At 36.6% G+C, this 13,023-nt stretch overlaps 1 protein-coding gene across 2 annotated transcripts in view; it reads right to left on the bottom strand.

Annotated features, from left to right (window-relative positions):
• Positions 1-12,792, bottom strand: part of REL (REL proto-oncogene, NF-kB subunit) — a 38,480-nt gene extending 25,688 nt beyond the window's left edge. For both annotated transcript variants that reach the window (XM_055329279.1, XM_055329280.1), the window contains exons 1-3: positions 12,666-12,792; positions 2,972-3,114; positions 2,325-2,473 (exon numbers count right to left, since the gene is read on the bottom strand). In XM_055329279.1, the coding sequence (XP_055185254.1) occupies positions 2,325-2,473; positions 2,972-3,114; positions 12,666-12,675 (302 nt within the window). In that variant the 5' untranslated portion in view covers positions 12,676-12,792. The remainder of the gene's footprint in view (positions 1-2,324; positions 2,474-2,971; positions 3,115-12,665) is intronic.
• Positions 12,793-13,023: the final 231 nt, after the last annotated feature.

The following is a 13,023-nucleotide window of genomic DNA, read 5'->3' as shown; positions in this document are numbered from 1 at the left end:
TGATGACAGAGATCACCGAGAGAAGTGCAGAGATTCAAGAACTGTTTAGGAGGTGCCTGTTAATGCATTCAATGTGCATGCCTGCGTGGGGAGTATCAAGGATGATACCCATGTCTGGGAGCTTTTATAGCAATGACTGAGATAAGGCACAGTGGAAGACCCATTGAGAAGAAAGAAGTATGATCACGGTAAAATCAGGATTTGGGGCATATTCTATTTGAGGTGCTTCTGATGTGTTTAAGAGAATATGTTAAAAAGACAATCAGAACAAATACCATTCTCCACTGAAAGGAACCAGGGCTCCTCAGAAAAAAACGGATTTCAAAGCTGGAGCAAGAAAAGTACAAGTAAGTCTTGAACATCTTGCTGTGTCAGAAAGTAAAGAAGTACTCGAAGAAAGATGGAAACATGTCAAAAAGATACAGGAAACAGGCTGAAGGAGCTTGCATTGGTCAATCTGAACATCAAAATAATAATGCCAGTAATGGACTACAGTACACTGAATATAAGATTCCATGGGTCTGCAGTGGTATTTATTTTTTAGTGGGGAAAAGGAAAAGGAAAAGTTTTTCTTTACAAGAGAATGTCAATTAATACCACCAATGGAAAACACTAATATCCCATGTCTCCTGAGGGATATCTTAAGAATAACATTATACCACCTCTGTAGCCTTCTCAACCAAAATGTTTCATGTTAACATGAAAATACTACTCATGTTACTCATAGCAACATCAATATAAATGAGCAACCATTCAGACTAATCCACATTGAACAATAATCTTCAAGCAGGTAGCCCAGACTCTTCAAAAATGTTAATGGTCACAAAAAAAAAAAAAAGTTAATGGTCATGAAAGACCAAAAAAGGCTGCAAAACTATTCTAAATTAAAGGAGACTTTATTAATCATGACAACTAAAAAAACATAACAAGTAAATACAGTGTGTGATCCTTAACAGGATCCTGGACTGGGCAGAGAAGCAGGACAACCATAAAGGGCATTATTGGACATAATTAAGAACTTAACTATCTGTAACTAAGATTGAGAAAGAATAGCTAGAAAAGTAAGAAATAAAACACAAGAGTCGTTCTCACATAAATCAAGAAATAAGGTTCCAAGAAAGGAATGGTCTACGATGTAAAATGGTGTTGGGAGGTCAAATGATATGAATAGGAAATATTTCTTGCCATATATGTATTATTAGGTATCTATGTTTTGTGTTGCTATTGCAAGAAAAATATTTTTAAAGTATATTTTCTAGATAGTTACTATAAATATATAAGAAGGCTACTAACATTTTCCTTGTTGTATTTAGGTTCAGTTTTTTCCAAAGGCAATACATATTCATTATAAAAACTGAATCATAGAATAAACACAAGTTAAAAAAAAACATAAAACCCCACAGTCTTAACCACCAAAAGACAACTACTATTAATACCTTAGTGTATATACTACCAAGCATAGGTATACACCTATTTTTTTAAGATTTTTTTTATCACATATTGTTTTAAAACCTATTTATCAACATAGTGTGATTATCTTTTTACGCAAAGCGGTATTTGCAATGTTATTTTTAAGGCTACACTGCACGGATGTGCCAGTTTATCTAACTGATCCCTTGTTTATTATCCTCAACACTTCTAACTTTTTGCCATTATAAACAGAGCTGCAATGAACATGACTATAGCAGAATATCTGAACATGCTTAATTGTTTCCTGAAGATAATTTCCTAGAAGTAGAATTGCTGGTTCAACAGACGTTCATACTTTTCTGGCTTTTCCTATGTAGTTTTTAAAGTGCCTACCAGAAGGATTTAATCTATACTATCACCAACATGATGAATGGACCCATCTTCTGGCACCCTCACCAACACCAAAGTGGTATATCATTTTTCTTATCTTAGAACTACCATCTTATGTTACCTTTATAACCTGTCTTTTTCTAAATAATAATTCCAGTTTTCCAGATGGTTTTCTCATATCTGGTAATTTTTAACTATTAATGAAAGGACAAAGTAAAAATATATGAAAGAAAACTTTTCAGAGATTGTTCAAACTAAGAAAAAAATCACAGCATAAAGTAAGTTTATGTTTACCTTTAGTAGCAATAAATAAGTATTCCTGCTACCACCATGGGCTGTGTCTACTAATAAAGAATAAAAGGGTAGTTCTACTGTGAATGGTAAGCAAATTTAGATGTACAATACAGTAAATAGAAAAATGAGAAATTACTTTATCCGGCTAAGAAATAACAGATGTACATGAAGGGAAATGGAGCATCCTCTGCTTATCTTATTCCTCAAGATGCCTGTGACTATGTACTTACAACAAGGGTCTGCGTTCTTGTCCAAATTCTGCTTCATAGTAGCCATCTCTGCAGTCTTTTCCTACTAAATCATGAGGATGAGGTTTATATGGGTCGTTCTTTGTTACTAATGTAATTCTCACTTTTCCCTTTCCGTAATAGTTCATAATCTGAAAAAGGGGGAAATTAAATATATGATCCATAAATTGATCTCATTTTAAGAACTGACCTACCAAATGGGGTTCAATTTATATCACGTGGTTAGCACTAGATAAATAAAGTCCAACTGACTAGCAAATGCAGTTTGGATGAAATTTTCCAGAGAATACCAGAAGGGAAGAATTTACTTCACAGTTCTTTGGCATATTATTTTCTGCACTAATTTCAAGTGATCATATATCATTTGATTCTGCTTATTTTCCTTTTAAAATGTTATACCAAAATATTATCGTGGAGCATGAGAAAATACTTGGATGTTGGGCCACTGAATGCCATGCTCTTATATTCACTGTCATACCATAAATATCCCTTGACAGTATGTATTTAAGCCAGTATATATTTAAGTGGAAATGACAGCACACTGAAGAAACTGAACCTTTAGTGTAATTGCTATAGATAAAATATTAAGCAATTAAGAGTTAGATACAAACAGGAGAACGGTCCATTACCTGGATAGATGGGTATGTTCGGTTGTTGTCTGTGCTGTGCTCCCCTGGAATGCTCCCTGCTGATCGCCCTTCACACTTGTATCTAAAACGCATGCCCCTCTGCCTGGGCTGTTCAATTATCTCTATACATGGGTTATACCCACCTGAAAATTTAAGAAAGGGTGAAGAAGAGATTAGGATAGCAGTAATAATGGATGTAACCATTTTTGTTTTTTGTTTCTTTTTTTGCAAAATAGCAGACTAAAAAATTTTCCCTCCCAATATTAAGTAATAAGGTTGAAATGTAATTACCCAAGATTGAGTGGTAAAGGCACTTCTTCTCCCATTCATATTGAGCTCCTGTACAGTGTTAACACAAGTCACTCAAATCATATTTATTGGTTAGCACTTTATCATTTAATATCCATAGCTAATGCCAGTGTGAAGTTCTGAGATACCCACTTCTTACATCAGACCAAGTGAAAGGATTTCCCTCAAGATTCCCCCAGAAGGGTCAAGAAGATAGTCTTCAGAAGTACAATATCCTACTCCAAAAGTGAGTCGATCTGCTTGATTTTACATTAAACTTTTAATAGTGGACTAAAAGACTGCTAATTGAAAATGAAAATGCATTTAAATCCTTGCAGAAGGATATTTTTTTGTATCTCCACTGGAATCTTAAAGGATTGATAAACAGTACATCAAAACAAGTTCCAGAAGTCTTCATTTTAAGCTCAACAGAATTTTCAATCAGTTCCATCTAAATCTTTACTAAAGCAGAAGACACAACAGAGGAAAAGAAATTACTTACTTTCTAATGACAAATGTAATTCCAAATATGCAACTTTAGAATGAACTGATCTATACAACATGGATGAATCCTATATGTTATACACCTGAAATTAATGTAACATTGTGTCAACTATACTCCAATTTATTTTTAATCTTTTTTTAAAAAGATTTTATTTATTTATTCATGAGAGACAGAGACAGAGAGGCAGAGACACAGGCAGAGGGAGAAGTGGGCTCCATGCAGGGAGCCTGATATAGGACTTGATCCAGGCATTCCAGGATCACACCCTGAGCTGAAGGCAGATGCCCAACCGCTGAGCCACCCTGATGTCCCTATACTCCAATTTAAAAAAAGTTATGCTGACTGAAAGAAGCTAGACCAAAGAGAGCACATCTCCTAAGGATTCCATTTATATAAAACTCTAGAATACGTAAACTAATCTATAATCAAAAAAAGCAGATCACTGATTGCCTAAGAACAGGGGTGTGGAATGGATGGGGAAACTCAGGGGATGGTGGATATGTTAATTATCTTGATTGTGATGATGATTTTAAGGTTGCATTCATATGTCAAAAGTTATAAAACTGCAAACTTTAAACATGTGCAATTTATTATATATTATTTATATGTCAATGAAGTGGTCTAAAGCACATGCATCTTTACCCCTTATTATCCATACTGTTGAAATGACAAGTTCATTGAAGACATTCAAGGGTGCTTACAAGTAGCATACTTGGCAACCTGTCTTTAACCTGTCTTTAAGATGTCTCCATTAAAAAAAAACAAAACAAAAAAACAAACAAAAAAACCACCATTTCCCTCCATTGCTTTAGTGATTTCTAAATTCCCACAATTAGATAATCCATTGTTTTGACTAAAGACTTATCCTGTGTTAGAATGCAAGCAAATCTTTAGACAGTCTAACACAATGGGTCTTATTGGTACAGTGTGAGGAAGGGGACTTTTGAGTCCTACTTAGCCATATCTTAATAATGAGGAGCCTGGAAATGTTACCTTCTAAGTCTCCTATTCGAAAAAAATGGGAATAATAATAACAGCACCTACTTCATAGGGGCTGTTGTGAGGATTCGAGGTAGTGTGTGTTCAGTTCTTATCAAGCATCATGCCTATTAGGAACTCAGTAAATGTTGTCTATTATTATTTCAGATGCTTTCTTGAAAATTTAAAGCGATACCACGAAGGTGTAACAACAACTGGTACTCTGAAGAATGTTACAGGCACACAACATAAATTATTAGAATACAGAAGAGTCCAACAGAACAAAATTTTGTTTATGCTAACAAAATTGTGCATAAATGATAGAGCAAAAGAGTCAGGCATGCCTGTGTCAAAGGAAAAGGAGTCAATGAAGCAAAAAGATGCAGAAGAGAAGAGGGAATTCTAAGGAAAGGGAACAGTGCGTCCAAAGATGTGGCAGCACAGAAGAGGGAGAGTTTAAATGACCAATGAAGCCACAGCGCGAGTGGAGTACACTTCCCCCTTAGAACCCAAAGCCAGAGTACATATCTACAAATCTGTACAGAGTACATTAGGGATCTGGATTTCATTCCATGAGTGACTAAGAGTCAATGAATGGCTTCACGTAGGGGAATCCTACAATTAGACTGACATTTTAGAATAAGAATTCTTGTGGCAGTGGACAGATGGAAAAGAAAGGAGGAAGTATGATGATGGGTTTAGAGGTTGTTACATACAGTCCTGTGGGCCATGATGAGGGCATGTCCGACATATAGTGTGATAACAGGAATGAAGGATTATTTAAATAAAATTGGCAGTTCCTGGTGACAGACTGAACATTAGGGTTAGGAGCAAGTAAAGAATCACTGAGGCTCCACAGTTCCTACTTTGGGTTACTGAGTCAAGTTACTGCTACCTTTAATTTTATTCTGTTTGGTTCAGACTCCTTCTGTTTGATTTTACTACCTTTTGTTTATACAAAAGACAGAGAGGGAAAACTGACTTTCACCCTATGACGTTCACAATACTTAATTCAAATTTACTGAAATATGTAAGGTGCACGAGTGTTTCAATATAACATATTTATATCCTTGTATATTTTGAATAACTCAAATTCACATTTCAGTGTGAATTCGAATATTTCACATCCTTATATATCATTGAAGGCGTATTTAAAAGAAAGTAATTTTCTTCTCAATAGTTCAAAACACTCAACAGCATTTTTAAAGTAATAAATAATTTATGTGGTTGAACTAAAGGTCAAATAAATCCCTGCCCGCTACTTATTTAAAGTCTTGGTGGGAAGTTGATAGAGAATTACATCATTAAGGGTAAGTGGCTAACTTTGGGGGGAAGAGTGAATAAAAGTGCAGGCTCATAGTGATTTTTCAAATATTTCATTGGCTACACAATCCCTCCATAAACTACAAAGTGTTTGTGAAAAAGGTCTATAGATAAGAGAACAGAAAAGCAGTTGCTGAAAGATAAAATAAAACCATATTTAAAGATGTAAAGTTATAAAAATTACAAATATTAGTTATTATACAGCATCTAGTACTTAAAAACCTTTGAAATCTATTCTTCCTATTGTACAGCTCTTTACTGGTAAAAAGTCTCTTTATCAACCAAGTGATATTTTCTTGTAATGTTTCATATTCCCCCAAATGGAAATACTCTCCCCCTCCTCTAAATTATCATAGTATTTTGTTTATGTCAATTATTCCAAATCACTATAATTTAGGGAAGACTCACTGTTTCATTTCTTCTTTCTTTAAAAAAGAAATTTGTTTCTTCTTTAAAAAAGCTATTTGTTTTCTTTTCAAACTATCTTGAAGGCAGGAATTAGGACTTATCATCAGTGCCTTGCAGTAAATATCTGTAAATGTCTTGGGGGTAAATAACTGAAAATCTAAAAACCTTTTTGTTTATGTAAGTTATACAAGCATTAAAGTATTGTATTAATGATCAATCTGATTTTCCTTATTAGGGCCCACTACTATAGAAAAAAAAAGTGCTTTACACTTTTCCAATCTTCATACCTACTTATAGTCTAATTTATCTGTATTTATGATTTAAAAATACTTCCCAGCTATAAATCATTTATATCCTGCATCAGTACGATGTACCAGTTATTTCCTCTCTCAGCACCGTGTTTTAAAGTGCCAATCTTCCTGAAGATAAGAGTGCTGAACACTTGTCTTGTACAGAGTGGAGGAAGGTAAAATGTAAATCAGGGAAGTGCAGAGAAAGTAAGTACTCTTAACTAAGATTATCTCAAATCTCTACAGTTTTGAAAAGTACTGAAATTTCTTCAAAGTGGTTCTAAGCAAGTTGATTACTGTGCTTTTTTCTTTAACCAATACCATGCAAAGCTGCGATTGACCCATATATTTTTAACAATATTGTAAAATGCTAATACAGATCAAAATAACATTTCAAATACAGCCAAAATGTTTGCAAGATATATTTATGTTTTTATTTGCACTTAAGTAAAAAAAAAAAAAAGCTATTTGAGTTTTTAAGATTAAAAAATTACACTGAAATAAAATTTTAAAATGGAGCCTCAATTGTCAGAAATAAACACATTAATTAAGACCTTATGGCTAGTGCTGGGAACCAGTATTAATTGTTCAGTAAAAAGTTAATTACAGTAATTATAACATTGCTTTAAAGTACTTTTACATCCTCTCAACTTTAATCTTCAAAAAAACAGAACAGGAATTATTATACCTTTTTATAGATGATAAAGTTCAAAATTATGAAGTTATAAGAAAAAGAAATTATGAATGACATTAGCAAATATGATAGCTGGGGTCCCAATGGATCAAATTTTTTTTTTTTTAAAGCATAAAAACAGCTGGAGGTAAAGTCACAAGAACTGATTACAGCAAATAACCGAAAATAAATACAACTTAGTTTAAGAAGATAATGAGTATTTAGATCCAATGAAATTTCTGGAACAGAGTTCATAGTGAGAGTATATACCAGAATCACTCTGGAAGCTTTTTCAAAAAACATACATGCCCTGATCCCACCTGTGATCTGAATAGATACAGAAATCTTTAAAGTCCCGACATATTTCTGAAAAAGCCTTCCAAGCAATTCTAACACACTCTTGATTAAGAACCATCGCCCTAAAACACAAAGAAGCAGAAACAATGCACATATCCAGAGAAACCAATCCAAAAATTCATTACAAGTATGGCCTGGGTGACAAACCAGCCAGAGGAAATCTGATTTTTTTTTTTTTTAATTCTGATGACTTTAACTCTTCTTTCTCTCCCACTCTAAAAAGCTTAGCCAAATACAAGCAAGGGAAAAAGGCAGGAAGATAGGGATAGCCTTCAATCACACTGATCTATTTTAAAGGTAAATTGTTTGCAAAATTACTATTTTAATTATCATTAGTAACATTTCTTACAATACGGCAAGCAAATGATAATACACTAAAGTGTCAACACCACAGTTGAGAATAACTCACTGCAGAATCCATCTCTCTCAGAAGTACCGTAGAATACACTGAGAGCAAAAGGAGCAAACGGAGCTAACAATATACACTTTTCTAAGTATCACCTTCACTCACTTTGGGGAAAAAATAAGATCTATTTGTCATTCCTCAAACCTAGGAACCCAACTGAATCATGGTGATAAGCTTCTTTACCTTAAACACACTTTTTCCATTTCTTCCTAATTATTAAATTTAGAGTTACCTTTTCTCACATAGAATAGCATTTAATTAAAAGGGGCGATGAAAATTTAAGCCTATTCCCGCATGATAGAAAAAAGACTAACACAGAAGGTGCAAAAGAAGTCAAATGAAGGAAAAGTTATATCAAATAAGCAAAAGGACATATAGCCTATCTACTAAGAAATTTTTTATGTACCTTATTTTCAGAATGTTTACTATCATTTAAGTGGACAGAGAAGAAAAGATACAGTCTCCAAACATCACTGTCAAATTCTTTTCCACTAGTTAAAAAATACAGAAAACCATTTCAAATTGTTTAAAAGTAAATGGACATTCACATATATTCTTGAAAGACTATTTTTTTTTTTTTGGTCTAGCACCTGTCTAGTCTATTATAAGTTTTTAAGGTTTCACAGAATTCTAGAATGTCTAGATACCCAAACAATAATGAGTGCCAACTATCTCTAGTAGCTCCTGTTTCCTAGGGGTCTGAGGCTCCAAACAGCTCCACTACAAAAGAAAACTAACATTAACGGGCATGAATTGTCTCTGTTGTTCCTCAAAACAAGATGCTGCGGTAGTTATTCCCATTTTTAAATCACAGAGTGGCAGAACTAGAAATAAAACCAGGTTTGTTATGGGCTAAAGTCCACATTTATTCCAATATCTGAGGCTGACTCTCAAATAAGTCTTAAGAATCCAAGTTAGGGAATTTTCAGATGAATATTTGATATACACAGCGTAAGGTAAATAAAAGATGTAAGAGTTTGACAACAGAAGATTCTGCTAGACATTCCGTTGTGGTGAGGGGAGAAGGAATCTTGAAAAAAATTTCAACTTCCAGGATGAAAAAGTAGAGAAATAATTTTAAAATCTGTCCCAGATTACTCAGGTATTTAACCAACTTAAAAATAAATGACAGTACAACTCATCTGTTCTGATTAAGACTGCCAGATTACAGGATGCCTATTTAAAAATGAATTAAAGAAATTTTTTTAGAGTAAGTATGTCCCATGCAAGTATTTGGGTCACGTGCCTACAGACCCAATCATATGCAGAGAACACGGAGGAGACAAGGCCAGAACACAAGGAAATGCTGAGCCTCCAACAGTGTATTTGGGAAAGACACTACACACACCCCAGATGATCCCAATAATGATTCATCACGATTCCTCCCTAGCCATTTCACTCACTCATTCCCTTCACCCCATCATATATCACTTTAATTCTTTTATACAGGTAGCTGTTGTCTCCTACATTTTCACGTGCGGCATTTCAGAAAAAGCCCTCATGTTTATAGTGTGTCGTCTCTACTTGAAAACAGTCATTTGCTTTAGTTGTCAATTCCTGCTTCCAACTCTATCGTTAAAGATTAAGCTCCATCATACCTACACTGATTTTTTTCCTCTTACTCAAGAGAAATACTCAAGTTCTCTTGAAATTCACACCACAGAGTTGGAAGTAGTGCGGTTTACAAAAACAATTTCTTCATGCACTTCCTATTATATGACAAAGCAGATCTATACTAAAGAAAATTGTGAATAAATATCAACTATCTAAATTTTAAAACATATTTTACCAAAGACAGTACTACTGATTAGTAAACAGAACTATGTGTGCCTAAGAACACTTTGCACTTTGTACTGGAACAAGGACCAGCTTTAATTCAGACATAAAATAGTTAATTTTACTTACATTAAACAATACAGAATTATAAATATAAAAGAGTAATGACTGCCTACCCATTCCCTGCATGAGATAGGGAACATTTTTGTTAACAATACCTGTTCTAATTAATTGTGTCAAAAGACAGAAATCAAAGTGTTAAAATAAAAAAAAAAAGCAGTAAAGAGAGCTTAATAGACCCCGATCTGTGAAACCCTAAATAATTAATTTGATAATTTACCTAAACAAAATTTAGAATCATACTTACGTACATATGATATATACACACATATATATTAAATTTCCAGTTACTCATGATACTTAAATAATTTTGCTAATGAGACTCTGATCTGTTAACTTTTACATTCTACAGATAACATATTCAGCTACACAGACCTATTTACATATGACATCCGGTAAGAAAAGAAGAAATGGTTTTAAGTGCCTGGTAATCAATAAAAATATTTTTTGAGGTTTTAATACTACCTTACTACAAGTAATCTAAGCTAGGCAACGATAGCTAATTAAGCAAAGTTTTTTTTCCTATTACTCTTTCGGTTCAACTACTGTTTCAAAACAGGAAAAGAATTTATAATTTACTGATGAGTCTTTTTCTCTAAGGCCTTTACAAGTGATTAAAAACAATACACCCAGACTCCTTTTTTAAAATTTCTTTGGCAGTTTTCATACAACTGAATTACAATTTAAATAACCTGTCATATTTGAAATACTCCCATTTTAATGCAACTCCAGAAAAGGAAAGGAAAAAAAAAATGATCCTACGACTTTTCATTCCTTTTAATTCTTTCCCCTTCAATTTAGGAAATCAGTCCTCACAATAGCACAAAATACAGTGCCATTCAACAAATTTAAATTGTATCACATTGCTGAATGATGGGGGGCGGGGGGAGGTCTTACTTTACCCTCTATGTAAATGGTTCTTTTAAAAGAATCACAAGTATTACACTCGTGCCACATATTAACGAAGTTTGGTTAACTTGCCAGCAGTCAGACCTTTTCTTTTCCTTTTTTTTTTTTTTTTACTTATAATGCTCACCGTTCTCTCTGACTCTCATACAAAAAAAATCTCTGTCAACCAATAAATCAGCCAAATATCTCAGATCATCTTTGCCCTCTTCACCCTCTTCATCTCAACGTGCTTTTAAATGATAAATTGACAAAATTATCTGAAAGTTTGGGGTCACTGAAGTGGGTAAAGAGAAAGTTGAAATATTTTAAACTTGTATTCTCACATAAAAACCACAGACAAACCGAAATCAAATGTCATGTGAACCACCCCAATTTCCTTTTCGGCCTGCAGCAGCAGCTAATGGCATTGTTCTCAATCTTCTTTTTTTTTTTTTTTTAAAAAAAAAAAAAAAAAAAAAGCTTTCTACTTCCTCTTCTCCTCCAGACACCAGGCTCCGAGGGTCACTAAGCCAGGGTCTTGGGAGGGCGCGGAGGAAGCATAAACAAGCCCCCCCCCTTCAGCCTCCTGGCCCAGCGCTGAGCTCTACTGTAAGGCCTCCCTGCCTCGAAACCGCCCCATGAACCTTGCCAGAATCCTCTCCAAGGCCACCTCGAGCAGAGCCCGCTGGATTTACTTCCCTTTAGGTTACAGGCAGATCTAAACCCCGGGTGCATATCATATAATAATAATAATAATAATAATAATAACAACAACAACAGGAGGAGGCTCCCTCCTCTGCCCTCCAACTTTTTTTTTTCTGGGTAAACTCGTCGTCGTCCACTCCCCCTGCCCCCAAAGCAAGAGATCTACGCATCTATCTATAAACGGAAAATAAATGGTTACCTGAGTGATGCAAAGTTTTCATTGCTAACTCCTATTTGAAAGCCCGGATATTCTAACACTCCCCTGCCTTCCAACGAAGAAATTAAAAAAAAAAAAAAAAAAAAGATAGCGTCTCCGTAAACCAGAAAGTACCCGCTTTAAAGTGGAAATCATCCGCTCGGTTGAAGCAACCTTTAGGACCAGGTAGGGCACGCCCGGCGGGGGGGGGGGGGGGGGGGCTCCTAACCGAGCCACTCGGTGCCACTGTCAGCACATCAGCGATCATCGGCTGGCACTTGATGAAATTGAAAAGAAAGAAAAAGAAAAAAAAGAAAAGGAAAAAAGGAAAGGAAAAGAAAAAGAAAGGAAAAGAAAAAAGAAAAGAAAAGAAAAGAGAAAAGAAAAGAAAAGAAAAGAAAAGAAAAGAAAAGAAAAGAAAAGAAAAGAAATAGAAGAAAAGGTAGAGCACTCCCTCCGGAGGTCTTCACTCCTGTTCTAAGACCTAAAGCCTGACCAATTCAAATAAAAATCCGTTTTGCAATACGTGACCTCTCGGTCCTCCCGGCGTGAGGTTCCTGGTAACTGCTCTGACCCTAAACCATCAGGGCGCCGGGACGTATCCTAACGGCCTCGGGTCACGGCCCGGGGCTCGCATTCCGCACGCAAACCGGGCCGCCCTCCCGAGGCCGACGACGTGCGGGCCGAGGCGACCCAAGGGCAGGGGGCGCGCGTCCGCCCCGAGACCCCCGCGCGCCCCCCCGCCGCCCCGAAAGCTCGGCCCCGCGCCGCGGACACTCACCCGAGGCCATGGCTCCGCTCGCCGCGCCGCCCGCTCCAAGCGTCCAGACCCGAGGCCGCACGAGCAGCCCGCGTCGGTCCGGCGGCCGAGGGACTCTGCCGGCGGGCCCCCCGGTGCCCCTGACCACCCCCGGGGCCTCCTCCTCCTTCCCGCCCTCCTCGGGGCTTTGCGGCTCACACCCTCCCACCCCCTGAGCGCTCGCGTCCGGGATCGCCGGCTGCGCCCGTCCGGCGTGCGGGAGCCAGGGCAGGGGGCGGAGCGCCGCGACAGCCGAGCGCCCGCCGCGGCCCGGAGGCTGAGGCCGCCCGGCGGGAGGGGAATTTCCCGCGACTGACGTAGGCCCCCCCCGGGCCCCCCC

This window comes from Nyctereutes procyonoides, unplaced genomic scaffold (assembly GCF_905146905.1).
Source record: "Nyctereutes procyonoides isolate TBG_1078 unplaced genomic scaffold, NYPRO_anot_genome, whole genome shotgun sequence".
In the NCBI taxonomy this organism is placed as follows: domain Eukaryota; kingdom Metazoa; phylum Chordata; class Mammalia; order Carnivora; family Canidae; genus Nyctereutes; species Nyctereutes procyonoides.
The sequence above is the reverse complement of the archived record's forward strand: the minus strand, read 5'-3'. Positions and strand labels throughout refer to the sequence as shown.